This window comes from Periplaneta americana, chromosome 1 (genome assembly GCF_040183065.1).
Source record: "Periplaneta americana isolate PAMFEO1 chromosome 1, P.americana_PAMFEO1_priV1, whole genome shotgun sequence".
NCBI classification, from domain to species: Eukaryota; Metazoa; Arthropoda; class Insecta; order Blattodea; family Blattidae; genus Periplaneta; species Periplaneta americana.
In genome coordinates this window covers 39,802,667-39,817,738 of record NC_091117.1, presented here as the reverse complement: position 1 = coordinate 39,817,738, position 15,072 = coordinate 39,802,667, and the positions used below count along the sequence as shown (strand labels likewise).

At 35.2% G+C, this 15,072-nt stretch overlaps 1 protein-coding gene across 3 annotated transcripts in view; it reads left to right on the top strand.

The window, feature by feature from the left end:
- The window catches only part of c11.1 (maestro heat like repeat family protein c11.1), a 69,997-nt gene extending 55,259 nt beyond the window's left edge, over window positions 1-14,738 (top strand). Inside the window, exons 22-29 of one of the 3 annotated variants that reach the window (XM_069818705.1) lie at window positions 1,410-1,547; window positions 2,974-3,088; window positions 3,414-3,560; window positions 6,250-6,591; window positions 8,112-8,246; window positions 8,632-8,734; window positions 11,693-11,882; window positions 14,629-14,738. In XM_069818705.1, coding sequence (XP_069674806.1) covers window positions 1,410-1,547; window positions 2,974-3,088; window positions 3,414-3,560; window positions 6,250-6,591; window positions 8,112-8,246; window positions 8,632-8,734; window positions 11,693-11,844 — 1,132 coding nt within the window. In that variant the 3' untranslated portion in view covers window positions 11,845-11,882; window positions 14,629-14,738. Of the gene's footprint in view, window positions 1-1,409; window positions 1,548-2,973; window positions 3,089-3,413; window positions 3,561-6,249; window positions 6,592-8,111; window positions 8,247-8,631; window positions 8,735-11,692; window positions 12,095-14,628 lie in introns of those variants that run through there. The other 2 variants (XM_069818700.1, XM_069818712.1) reach the window with 2 other exon arrangements.
- Window positions 14,739-15,072: the final 334 nt, after the last annotated feature.

Genomic DNA, 15,072 nt, shown 5'->3' with positions numbered 1-15,072 from the left:
TCAATCACAATCACCCTCTACAACATACAGCTTGTTTGTGAGTGAACATTGGACCTAAAGAGATCGCACAGGCAGCCAGTATTCTACCACCAACACGAGACAGATTAGTTGAAAACTCGAGATAATTGTACAGATGACAAGGAGGAGATCAGGTAGATCACATTCCTGTGAAAGCTAACATGGAGGGGTGACCAAACTATTTGAAAAAATGTAAGGACCTGTATGTGACAGGGACTTTAGATAGATTCTGATTAATTTTTTTTTTTTTTTACAAAAACACAAAAATGTCTCATAGAATGTAATTTTGTCCTTATTTCGCATTTTGTACTCAATTTCGCATTTTATCGCAGACAAAAAAAACTACAGTAATATATTTGACATGCTTTTAAACATAAAATTACTTATTTAGACAGCATTGAAACACATTTTGCATTTATCACCATTACAAAAATCTACTATCTTAAGTTGTATTTTATTACCGATTTACTAGATGAATCGTGTGAATGTCTTCTTAGTGGTCGAAAATCTGCTGTGGCAAAATTCAGATTTCTCATTCAGCACAACTGTGTGGGAAAACATCCTCGGGCTGGAATTTTGGCTTCAGGAGATTGTATTTATGTAAAAGGGATATCCTTATGAAATATGAAATGTGCAGAAATTTGATCCGAACAAATGTAGCTTTGTAAAATTCCTTTGCAGAACGAAAAGTTCAATTTTTTCGGATCAAATTTCTTACATTTAAAGACAAAACTAAAATTCTTTCATTTATTACCAATATACATTGCTTTCTTAAATTGACTGAGCATATTGGGAAATAAATCAATGGCTTTCACAAAACACACTATGAAATGTTTCATATAAAGCAATATTTATCTCAAAAAGGAAGCAAAAATAAGCAAAATTCTATGCAATTTTTTTTGTTTGAAATATCTCAAAGAATAACCCCCTGAAATTAATGGCATTACTTACGGTTCACTGTATATATTTAGTGTAGTGTAGTGTAGTGACTACCATTCAGTGATAGGTATTAGGAATGAACAATATTTTGTGTCATACTCTTGTATTATCTTACACATTTTGTTCCATGAAGATTTGGATTGTTGTTGTTGTTGTTTTCTAATGCCAGGCGTTTGACAATAAAGTCATTTGACCTCTTGCACTCCAATATTTTTCAAAGATATTATCATGGCCAGCCACTGAAGCACAGATTTTGAGGTGTTCCGAATCCATTTCTTGGTTTGAGTTGCACAGTGGGCAGTTAGGGGACTGATATATTCCAATTCTATGCAGGTGTTTGGTCAAACAATCATGGCCTGTTGCCAATCTAAATGCAGCTACAGACGATTTTCGTGGTAAATCGGGAAGTAACAGATTTGGATTGTAATTGTGTGAAAAAATTGTTTTTACAGAATTGCAGTTGAAGCATTTAAGTCATTCTTGCTGTGTGCAAAGTGCGAGCAGGTAGCAGAAGCATTATTGCAGTGCATACACATGGAAGCTGGTGATAGTCTTACGTCCTTCATTGAAATGGTTCCAGCACTTACCAAGTAAGATATTAATCTGTACACACTAACGAATATTTTTCCATATTAGCCTAGTTTATTTGATCAAATATTCATTGGAAAGAATTTCTGCATTTTCGATAGTTGTATGCCATCTGTGAAAATTAATTTGCTTAAAAATTCTCATTGTCAAATGCTGTTGTGATTCAAAGGTGAAATTTTGTATGAGTGTACATAAAATTCTTCTATTTTACAGTTATAAATGTGTGATAGTTGAATTCAAAGTCATGTGCTAGTACACTTTCAGGATGCAGTGTTCAGAACATAGACGTGGTACAGTTATATGCTACAATATGTACTTTAAATTTAGGATAAATATATATTTTTTTTTCAATCTATCAGTGCCATAACTATGACAGTTTTAAAATCGTCCGTTTCATTGTCTCACTCTTTATAAGGTAACAAAATGGAACCTTAGTTACGTGTGCAATGTTGAAGAAATTTCCTCAATTCTCAAACAACTCAATTAACTTCAATTACAAACTAAGGACACTCATTACCTTACAACATTTCAGTCACTGTTGTTTTCCTTTTCTTGTACTACATTATTGTATTAAGGAAGAAAATAATTTTATATTTTCTGAATTTCAGTATGTAAGTGAATATAATTAAATGATTATGGAAAACCCGGGAATTTTACTTGAAGCAAGTAAAGAGATAGGTTTGAAAGTAAATGCCGAAAAGACAAAGTATGTGATTATGTCTCGTGACCAGAACATTGTATGGAATGGAAATATAAAAATTGGGAATTGGGAACAGATGGAAAAATTCAAATATCTTGGAGCAACAGTAATAACACTCAGAAGGAAATTAAACGCAGAATAAATATGAAAAATGCCTGTTGTTATTCGGTTGAGAAACTTTTGTCATCCAGTCTGCTCTCAAAAATCTGAAAGTTAGAATTTATAAAACAGTTATATTACCGGTTGTTCTACATATATGGTTGTGAAACTTGGACTCTCACTTTGAGAGAGGAACAGAGGCTAAGAGTGTTCGAAAATAAGGTGCTTAGGAAAATATTTGGACTAAGAGAGATGAAGTTACAGGAGAATGGAGAAAGTTACACAACGCAGAACTGCATGCATTATATTCTTCACCTTACATAATTAGGATCATTAAATCCAAACGTTTGAGATGGGCAGGACATGTAGCACATATGGGCGAATCCAGAAATGCATATGGAGTGTTAGTTGGGATGCTGGAGGGAAAAAGACCTTTAGGGAGGCCGAAATGTAGATGGGAGGATAATATTAAAATGGATTTGAGGAAGGTGAGATGTGATGGTAGAGACTGGATTCATCTTGCTCAGGATAGGGACCGATGACGGGCTTATGTGAGGGCGGCAATGAACCTCCGGGTTCTCTAAAAGCCATAAGTAAGTAAGTGAACATATTTTGTCTGATTGTTTCAGAGCTCTGTGTGCCCGCATGCCTCAATGCATGCCTCGTCTGGTGACCTGCCTGAATCAGTATGCCACCAGTACTTTGGAACCTCAAAGAATTGTGGTTGCTGCTTTCTACGCAGAGGTCTGTTGTTAAGTAGTCATATTATTTCTTTCTTTTTTTTGTTTTTATTACACAAAATGAAAAAGAAGAAAGTTGACAGTGAATGAATGCATATGAACATGAATCTGTCTGCCTGCGTATGAATGGGTATTTGTATGGATATCAGTACATACTGATTCATTTAATACTTGTACCACTTTATGTGGGCCACTCTGCATATATATATAAAATCTTTGCTGTTTTTGTATCTCTGTACATATGATAAATCGTATTTATAAGTGTTGTCTATATTCTATAAATATTTATTTCTATATATTGAAAAGTTGTTTTCGTTATTGAATTGCAGCTGGTGTCTCTGAATGCTAATGGTCAAGTGGTGTTACTAGAGAGTATCGTAAGCAATCTGCTGAATTGTCTGAATGATCCATCTCCCTTGGTCAGACAGCTGTGTCTCAAAGGTCTGGCTTCAGTCTCGCATCTTGCACAAGAACAGGTGAGGTTGTTGACAATGTGAAGAAGTGAACTTACATTGTTACAGTAACGATCTTCTACAGTTTTTTTACTCTGGTTTAAGTGACGTATCTTGAAACATTTTCATCTAAGGGACGTATCTTGAAACATTTTCATTGTATACAATTAATTTTCCTGCCTTGAAGATACTGTGTTTATTCTGTTACAAGTTGCTACCTCAATTTTTTCAGAACAAAATAAAAATAAAAGCCAGTGGTAGGTCCAGGGTCTGAAATGACAAAATTGGTACCAGTGGAAAGAAAATTCTCAAAGTTTATGTTGTTGGTCTGTCTCGTGGCTATAGTACCTGTAATTTGCTACCAGGATGATATATAGGAGAAAATGGCTGTCATTGATGAAGGAGAGCGTTTAGTGTCCTGGATTTCCATCTTCACAGATCTGATATTCGTCTGCAATGGAATTTTCAAACAATTTTTCAGGAGATCCACCTAATGGACATTCAAATAGTAAGTGGTATTCCGAATTTAAGGAAAGGGATTGCATTTGTAAGGGAAAGTCAACTAGTCATCCATCAGTAAAGAAGGAAACATTGGACCAAGTCTGTGCAAATTTCACATACAGCCTCCAAAAATCCATGGTCAGAGGCAGCATGAAGCTTGGTATCCCACAAAAGAGTGGAAGAGAAGGCCTTATGGCCTTAACTCTGCCAGGCAAAATAAAAGTACTACTATCACTACAAAAGATTGTGGCGAATTCTGCGCAAATATTTGTGCTTTTATCCTTAGTGACTATAATGCTGAAGACTCTGAAACTGGATGACAAAATTTAACATTTTTTCTGCGCGAGTATGTAAACATCAATGGAAATTGATGGTTTTGCAGAATCTTGAGGGCCATTCCATGAAGAGTGGGACATTTAAAAAAATTTAAATTTTGAGACAAGGTTGGATTTTTATTTTAACCATTGCCAATACTGTGTACTTCCTATTTAAAAGACTATTTGGTGGGAAACATTTTCCTTATGAAATTGAGCTTCAAGATATCATCAATTGATGCTTAATTTTTTCATACAAATTTTAGTGATTTTAAGGTTAGTGTTTTCTTACCTTACATCATGACATAAGTAAACTCTCTTAAGATTCGGTTTCTCCAAAGCCGTGAGTTTATACAATATAATCAGCAACTTTATACTAAGACAGGCATTATATAATTTTGTAAGTACTAGAAATTGTATGATTTTTTTTTTTTTTTTGCATTCTATTTTATAATGCATTAATGATATATTGTAATATCTTCTTAGCATAAATTGTACTTCAAAATAGTTTTTATACTAAGTAATTCTGACCAAGTAATGTGAGTGACAGAAATATAGCAGATTTTTTATAATGTAAATATATTCTACAGGAATTATATTCTCATCCATTTATCACCATTACGTTGTGATGTTCAACAGAAAAAAACCACATCTCTCTAGTTTTTAGAAGAGCAGAGCTTGTCATTATTATGTACGCATACAGAATCCATGTCCTTGTATTGTGAGTGACAGTACATTTAAAAATTAATATTAATAAATTATGATTTTTCAAATAACTACACCTGTCTTTCTATTGGACAGTAAAATGCCTTATAAAATGAAAGTATACACTTAAAAACAAAAACTGTTTGCTGCAATTAAGAATGTATGGTGAGAGTTGTCACATTGTAATGTGAGTGACGGTGGAAAGACCCTTCAGTGTTCGGAGACGAATACACCTTCCCTCTTTTGGATAAGGTTAACAGACATTATGTCAGGATCTAGGGGACAGAAAACCCACAAAACCCTTTTGCCTATATGGAGTGTATACGTGGTTCCTTTAAAGTGAATATATTTTGCACAGTAACCCATGAGAAGAGTGAGACAACAATTACAGAAACTCTGTATCTAGACATTTTACAACAATGGCTGCAGCTGGAAAAGAACTGTCTCAGTTTCATCTTCCAACAGGACAATGCACCCCCACACTTTCACAGGGAACTAAGAAATCACTTCAATGACGACAGCCAGACAGATGGACAGGCTGTCCTGATTCTGATGATGAAATTCTGTGTTGGTCTCTACAGTTACTAAACCTGATTCCCTGTGATTTTTTTCTGTGGGGTTCATCAAAGCTCGAGTCTACATACCACCTTACCACATTGGTTTGTAGATTAATTTCACAGCAACCATCACAACAATCGATCAAGCTATGTTGCAGTGTGTCTGGCAAGAACTTAACTACATGCTGGATGCCTGCCGACTTACCAGGAGGCTCACATTCTACACCTGTGATGTAGTGAAACAAAACTTTGAGAGTTTCTCTTTTCCATCTGGAACAGTTTTGTGAATTTTAATTCCACTAATGCATGTAATAGTAAGTAAATAACTATAAGAGAGTACTCACTTCTCGATTTGTTCCGACATTAATTAGCAATAACACTTGAGGCTAGCTGCATTTGATATGTTGGAATGGTGACAGAGAGTGAAACCTAGTTTGGTAACTCATTTTCTTAGGTTCCAGTAGTGAACACAAAGGTAAACCTTGTGGTTTATGGTGAATGAAAGATTTGCTCAGTCCATAACTCTTCTCTGTTTTTCTAAAATAATGCGTCTTACATAAAGAGGAAATGCTTATGTAAAAGTGAATTTGGTATTATATGCTCCATTACTAATTTTTCTTTTCAATATTGTTTCAGAAGAACCGACATTGCCAACCTGTTTTGTCAGCACTCATTCAGGGGCTGGACGACCATGACAATAGCAACAATATTCCACTAGAAGCTATGAAAGGATTCTCACGGATGTTACAAGTAGTAGATGTTGAACATGTGCAAGGTATTCAGGTGTCTGTGGCTCTTCGAATAAAGCCATATTTTGAGAACGAGAATGCCAATGTTCGTGAAGCTGCTTTCCGAATGTTTGGCGACCTGGCGAAGTATGGGGGAACAGACTCTAAAGCAGCATTTCAAGAACAAGTCAGTGGCAACCTGGTGTCCCTCCTGCTCCATTTGGACGACAACAATAAAACTGTGGTCAAGGTACATTTGCTGTCTTTTATTTATGCCTTGTCATTATCAGTGCATTCCATTCCAGCCAATCACCATTCTAGTCACTTAATCAATAATTCCATTCTGCCATTTAGCATTTAGTTGATCAGTCAGTTGTTCATTCCTTTATTCCAACCAGTCCAATCCAGTCTGGTCTGTAAGTAATTCAGTCAATCTAATTTATGTTAGTCGAGTCCATTTGTTGATTGAACATAGGTCACGCTGTTCTTTCAGCTTTAGTCTAATCTATACAGGCTCAGTGCAGTTGATTGGTGAGTATAGTTTAATCCAGTTATCGAGTCATCTGGTTCAGTCCAGTTGGTGAGTCAGTGTACTGCAATCCAGTTAATGAATCATCTGATTTAGTCCAGGTAATAAGTTATTCTAATTCAGTCCAATTGGTGAGTCAATTTAGTTCAGTCTAGTTAATGAGCTATCTGGTTTAGTCCATTTAATAAATTATTCTAGTTCAATCTATTTACAATCGTCTAGATCTGTCCACCTGTTAAATTAGTTCAGTCCAATTAATGAGTCATCTAGTTGAATCCAGTTAATGAGTCGTTTAATTCAGTTCAGTTTATGAACCATCTAGTTCAGTCCAGTTTGGGTGGTTTAGTTCAGTCTATTAGTGAGTCATTCAGTTCAGTTAATTAGTTTAGTTCGGTACAGTTACTGAGTCGGTGTAATTCAGTTCTGTTAACGAGTCAGTATAGTTCAGTCCCAGTTTGTGAGTCATCTAGTTGAATCAAGTTAATGAATCGGTCTAGTTTAGTCCAGTTAGTGACTCATTTCAATCCAGTTAGTCAAGTTCAGTTAACGAGTCAGTGTAGTTCAGTTCAGTTAGTGAATCATATAGTTCAATCCAGTTAGAGAGTCGTTTAGTTTATTCAAATTAATGAATCAGTCTAGTTCAGTCAGTCATCTAGCTCAATACAATTAATCAGTCTAGTTCATTCCATTTAGTGAGTCATCTAGTTTTGTCAAGTTAATCAGTCTAGTTGAGCCCAATTAATGAGCCAGTCAGTGTCGTTCAGTGCATTTAATGAGTCAGTCTGGTTCAGTCAGTAATTGAATCAGTGGGTCAAATTGTTAGGCTTAAGTATTTTGAATATTTTAGTCACCTTGAAGAGGAGGAGGAGAAGAATAAAAAGAAAGTGATCTGTCAAACGTAGGCCTCGGTCAAACATTCAGTCCAGTTGGTCACGTCAGTTAATTCAGTTAATCAGTCACTGCAGTTACTTGATTGCTTGTCAAAGACAGAGTCTTAGATAGATCTCTAGCAGATCTTGTGAGGTTCACGGTTGAAATGACTGAGGAACAGGTTTTCTCTGAATGCTTAGATTGTTTACCCTAATCTCGTCCCAAAATTAGTCCATTACTGCTATAAAATAATACCTTAATAGCCCCCTTACTTAAAAATGGGCCTTTGATAACTAATCTTACCATTGCATTACGTTAATGTAATTCTATTAAAGGTAATAACTTGTTTTTCTTGGTGCATGGCATTTCAGACTTGTAAATACGCTCTCAGACAGGCGAGTCCTCTATTGGGTGCTGAGAGAATAAATACGATGATGCAGGATCACTTGATTGATGCTGGAAATCTACATTACCCAGACTTCATGGCAGACCTCGTTAAAATAATGGTAATTGCCTTCACTGTTTTTTCAGTATTACTAGAAAAAATGTCGAGATAGCCATAAAATAAAATAAATTATTAACTGTGTCTTGTCTCTGTTTGAAGAATTAAAAAAAATCATATCTCCTCATAATGAGTTTTCAGTTATGGAAAATAAATTCTGTATAAGCTATTAAAAAAATTGTGAAAGAAAAACAGTCCACAGTGAATTGTGTTGAAATTTACTCAACATAACTGACAATGGCATAGGATTTAATATATTTGATTATGAAAAAGGGGCGTTTTTCTCTTCATTTTTGTTAAAAGTTTGTCATAAACTTAACACATCTAATTTATACAAAGTTTTTTTTTACATCTTTTACTTTAATCTACTTCTTATTTTTCACGTACAGGTTGAAGAGTTACCTGACCTAATTCCAGCTCTTGTGATGAATGCACTGGTGTATATCAAAAGCTCATGGCCAGTTATAAGAGGAAACGCAGCAATGTTCATTGGTAAGGATTTGAAGTAAGGAAGAAGGAAAGGATAATGTGGGGGAGGAGATTATTTTGTGCTAACTGCTTCAACCCTGCTTACTTTTAAGTGTCAGTACTACTGTATAATCATGAAACAGATACAGTTTGTCCCAAAGTGTGTTAATTCATAATCTGTCATTAACAAGACAGTATTGATAAGTTCTTATTCTCAACTACAAATCTCCTGTGTATAACCTTCAACGGCTTCACAGCTCCAGCGAATCAGAGGAGTGCAACGTTGCCTAATAAAGGAGTATCATTATCAAAGGGAATGTTGGCGATCAGGCATTTATTTAATTCTGAAATTCAGTAGCTTGCAAGGTATGAGGAGAATGAATTTCTAAGTATGCCTGTAAAAAAAATCGTAATTTTAGGCCAAACTGTTCACTCTGTACAATTATTGTAAAGATACTTCTCATAGCACAGTGTTCAAATTTAATCTGGAACAAGAGCGCTATTGTTTAGAATGTCTGCATCACTTAAGACATGTTGTTTTTGTTGTTTTCGTTTTCTAATGCCAGGCGTTTGACAATAAAGTCATTTGACCTCTTGCACTCCAATATTGTTCAAAGATATTATCATGGCCAGCCACTGAAGCACAGATTTTGAGATGTTCCGAATCCATTTCTTGGTTTGAGTTGCACAATGGGCATGAAAATGGCAAGTTGTAGCCGATTTAAATGAACACCATATTTTAACGTTTTGGTGGCTACTTCATTCACACACAACCCCCAGAATGTCTGGAGGACCACACCTGCTGTTGGTCGACGGGACGATTTTAGTGCCAGAGCAGGTCAGCACTAGGAACAGAAAAGTAGAAAGAGGAGGAAGGAAAGGGAAATGAACCCCTAGGCCTCGAATGCTCTAATGCCGTCAGGGTCGAAGAAAGTAAGAGTTCAGTCAGAGGACTGGATAGGAAAAGGTAAAGAGGGAATTAGGTATTGAATAGAGGAAAATTATACCAAATTCAGTCATTAACTCGTCAAGCAACCAGTGCTAATTGATGAGTAGCCCCTCCTTTTAGTTCAGCTTGTAAAATTATGCTTACTAACAGCTGCACCACGGGAAGGTAGGGATGGGACATTAGGTATTTGTCCAGGTTGGTTCCTTAAAGCCTTCAATGGGAAGGATTAATGGCTCTCCCCCTGTATCCGACAGATACCCTTTTGCAGCCACTTAAGACGTGTAGCATAAGAAAACAGAAAACAGAAACACCCTCGACACAATTATGATAGCCACCGGCGTGGCTCAGTTGGTTAAGGCGCTTGCCTGCCAGTCTAAAGTTGCGTTCGGACGTGGGTTCGATCCCTGCTTGGTCTGATTACCTGGTTGGGTTTTTTTCCCGAGGTTTTTCTCAACCGTAATGTGAATGCAAGGTAATCTATGGAGAATCCTCGGCCTCATCTCGCCAAATATCATCTTGCTATCACCAATCTCATCGATGCTAAATAACCTAGTACTCGGAGTTGTTGATAAATAACCAACTAAAATAAAATAAAAATAATTATGATTCTCCCTTTCGGTTTTTAGATGTTACACAGAAAGCAGATTACTTTTTGTTCCTGTGAAGGAATATTTCTGTTACACCAACCCTTTTAGTAAAACAAGTAGTAGTTACGACAGAGAGACACAAGGTTGTGTTTTGCAGTAACAGCCACACATGACAATATTGATGTTTAGAGTTTGAGTTTTTTTAATATCCCATTGTTTTTTCTCTTTTAACAGATAAAATCTTCAGTCGACAAGTGAAAATGCTCCTTTAACTCGCCATAACTCGGAAACCAGTAAAGATGTTGAATAGCATAAACTTTTAAAAGTAATTTCCATTCTTTCTCGATATTTCTCTCGCTTTGAACTCCCATCTAAAGTGAAAAATAAAAAATTTGCCACTTACCAACTTTTGAAGGTGTATATCTATTTTGAACAGATCACTTTGAAGTTACTATTTTTTTTTCTTTTCAAAAGAGATTTCAAAAAGAATTTTTTTCTGTGCTTTCCTTAGACATTGATCTACCTACCATAGAAATTACAGCATGTTTGATTGACTGCCAGAAAATGGTATCTCCTCCCTCTCGCTCTGGCATCGCCGTATTTCTCTCGCACAAGGTATCACTCTCACAGGGCACCGATATTACAGTGTCGCAGTGATCTTTTATTGATTCTCGTCGTATGCAGGAGATTTGCCACTGAGAATAGCCTCGCATGGAAAAAGTTACTGTATCTCAAAACAAATTTTTGTTTATTTAACATAATCACCTTTTAACTCCATACAATTAGTTTTTTTTTTTTTATGTCCAATGCCACCAGATTGTCTTTTCGACATTTCTGGTCTTCTCTCCTGGCCATGGCTTAATTGTAACCCACTTCTGAGATTGGGGCGCCTGGAAGGCGGAGTTACATTACCCCGATGATGTGATAGGATGATTATGATAATGTAGTGCCAGGAGAGGTCTTAAATCTAAACTTAACCTAAATTCCAGACCATGGACGAACACAGGAATAAACCCCTTTAAGGAAAAATTCCTGTGCTCTAACTGGGAATCGAACCCGGGACCTCATGAACTATAGCCAGAAGCTCTGACCACAATTAGTACAATGACCATAAAGAAATTCTAAGCATTGAAAAAAATAATGAATTCCTTGTTTTGGTCTCCAAACCACTCTTCCTGTTTAATACTGCTATTGAATGAAAACTTAATTCCTTTCTTCTCTCTCTCTCTCTCTCTCTCTTTTTAAATTTCAGAAATAGGTGATAGACTGAGAGGACTAAATCTGGCGAATACTGATAATGTAAATTGTGATAATGGCTCCCCACTCTCTCTTGACAAAATTCTGCTTACGTCACTGTGTTAGGCTGTCAATGAATTTAAGAATTTTGACAACTGTTAAATAAAATTTTTTACAAAATATGTTGATATGTTATATATTCAATTTTAGGTCATTTGTATGGCAGTTTATCTGATTCTGAAGTTGCAAACAAGATTCCATTGGACACAGTGTGTGCCCGCCTCATCCAACTGCTACAAGACGATGATCCAGGTGTACGAGCTAAGGCGGCAAAGGCACTCAGTTGCCTTGTTACGGTGTAGCTGAGATAGTGCTCGTTATGGAAAGGAACAAGTACGAGGTGACAGCTAGATTAAGTTACATGGCTCCTAGCAGTAAATGACTGACTATTGCATATATGAATCCTCGTAAGAGAAAACTTTTATGTAATCTGAGGTTAAAGTGCCTGTGATATGAAAATGAAAAGAAGTGATTAGTTACGTAATTTGAGGTTACTTTTGTATTTTAGTTAAGATCCCCGAATTTTAACGTAAGTTCGTAATGCACTTTTTTTCCCCACCAACTTTTTTTTCTTTCAGATGTATTTAAACAAGTTTTCATCTGGAGACACTTTAAGTGTTGTATTTATTTAAATGTACTTTGCACATATGTTGGAAGTATGGGAAAATTTGGAATTCTCATTCTTTTCAGAGTCTTCCACTATGAGATGAAGCTGCATTTTTATTGGTTGAAGTAGTTATCCTGCAAGGGAAAGTAAAGATTGATATTGGTTTTGTAATTCTCATTCTACAAATTGATTAATGATTTTATGATAATTCCATGTTGTTTAGTCAAACTATCCGAAGACAGGTCTGAACCTCACAAGTGATACCAACAAGGCATCACTTATGAGGCAATTATTATTATATCATCATCATCATCATCATCATCATCATCATCATCATCATCATCATCATCAGAAGACCGCATAACTTCATGCAGTTGCATGTTTTTATTGATTTGACATATTGAAAAAGTAAAAATGGATCTTTGACGATGATGGTTTTCACATTCAAATGAAGCCAACTTTATTTTGCATAAATGCATATTTCGAGAGTTTTCATTTTAAATGCGTATATATTTATATTTTGCATATTCAAATGCATATATTAACATATATCCTCGTTTTTTTTTCTATTTATTATCTAATTTCTAAATTTGTCTCTGATGAAAATATGAATAATTTCCAAGAAATATAAAAAATTATATCAGAAATAACATTATTTAATTACTATTGTGGACATGAAATTGCTGCGACAACAATGGATACTTGTCCGTGGAGTATGTTGTTGTTGTTTGCTAATGCTGAGTTTCTGAAGTGAAATCATGAATTCTCTTGCTCTCCAGTATTTTTTACTCAAGGACGCCAAGCTGATAGTGGCTGGGCAGTGTTGAAGATGATCTTGATCCATTTCTCTTGAAGATCACATAAGAGGCAGAGTGGTGAAGGATATATTCCAATCCTGTGGAGATGTTTAGCCAAGCAGTCGTGGCCCGTACAAAGTCTAAAAATTGCAACTGCATTCTTCCTTGGGTATCCAGGGACATTTTAGGTTGAGACAGATTCCCACCTTTTATTTTTGGAAATTTGGAGATGATGATTTGTTATAATTTTGTAGTATTGTGAAGTAATTATTATTCTTTTTGTTGCATAATAGGATAATTGTGTAGCAGGTTTTTGAATAATACCACAGCCCTTTTCAGCAAGATAATCAGCAGCGTCATTGCCAGTCAATCCACAAGGTGCTGGTATCCATTGAAAAACTATTTTTTTCTTTAGGTTGAGGTGAAATAGACATTTCCAGCACTCAAGAATTTCTTAACTTTTTGGTGTTAAAGTGGAGTATAAGTTGGGTTGTTTTCCACTTACTTTAACATGAGGCTAGCTGCTGCTCTATTTACATACCATACTGACCACCGATATACTGAAAAAAAAAAAAAAGGAAAGTAGCAGAAAAGATTTATTGAAGAAATGGGTTTCTGAAGACAAATGTTTTTCTACTGATGGGAAAATCGTCTTCTGTGCAATATGGCTTCTTAACACTTATTACTTTAAATTATTTTAATTTATATCGGATTATTGAACCTCTAAAATGTATTTTTACTGCATATATTTAAGTTCTTAGCGTGTATTTCAACAGTTTTTACTGCTTAGTTGCATGCATATTTTCTGGTTTTTGGTGCATAGAGTTCCGTGGTCTAATCATCATCATCATCATCATCATCATCATCATCATCATCATCATCATCATCATCATCATAATATCACTAATTTAAGTACTGATACATTTGTTTCCAATTAACATATTTAAAAGACTATCCGGGCACTATAGGATGTCAGCTTGTGTGTCCGTATTTTTAAATATTAATAATTGTGAAGAGATATACAAGACTAATATTCTTCTATAATTTCCTTTAAGAATTATTTTGATATCTGTATTTCTGTGCTCGTTAGATAACCAACACTGCTTCAGTGATCAACATGGATATATTTTGTATATGTGTATATGTATATATATGCCCTCTCCCACCATTATAATATGATACATTAAGATTCATTTGGATAGTAAATATTTTGGTAACATTAGAGAGAGATTTTAGAAACTTGTATGTAAAAGGTGTGTTTTCAGAGCCAACCTGACTTCATTTCTACGCTTTAATGCAAACACATTTTCATATTCAGTGAAAAAGCAGATGATATTCTAGTTAATATAACAGAATTCAATTCTGTATAAATGAAAACACATAGTCCTAAAAGCTTTGCTTCAAAACCTGTATTCCTGATGAGTAAATGCATGTTATAGCTTTTTTTTTAGGTTGACTCTGAATAAGGTATAGAACCTGATTTGCTGTAAATATATTGAAAAGCATGAGTTTTTCAAGTTCCTACATTACTTTGTAGAAGGAAACTCCATGGGACAATTAATAGAACTATAATTGTAATATAATATAGTAGATTCCAAATTGTAAAATTCTAGAATAGTGTAGGTAGCTCCTGTTAGTATTATTTTATAGATCTGTTTTAAAATGACGTTCCTTCCTTGTAGGTAGATACAGCTGGTTATTGTTACCAGATTATAGGACATCCATAGAGACATCTAGAGCCGTGGCTACTCACAGTATCTATGATATACCGGTACCAGTGTATCTGTTGACGTCAGTACTTTGTTCTGGTTTCTAAGAAACCTAAATTTAAAACTCTTCTTCTCTTTTCGTTTTATATTGTTTATTAAGACTAGGTTGTCGTTTCATAAAAAAAAAAACATATTACGATGTTTCGTTCTATCTTTATATCCTCCCTATGTAATATTGGGACTGTAATTCAGCTATTTGTACAGTTAGTGTGTAGTGCTATTGGGTATGGGATAAGTAAGAATTCGTATTTTATAGGTGCGATATAAAAATATTTCGGTATTGGTTCAGTAATGTGGTACCGCCTCTAGGAGATCAAAATATTGCAAAATAAGAGTTTTAACACAGGACAGTGGCCA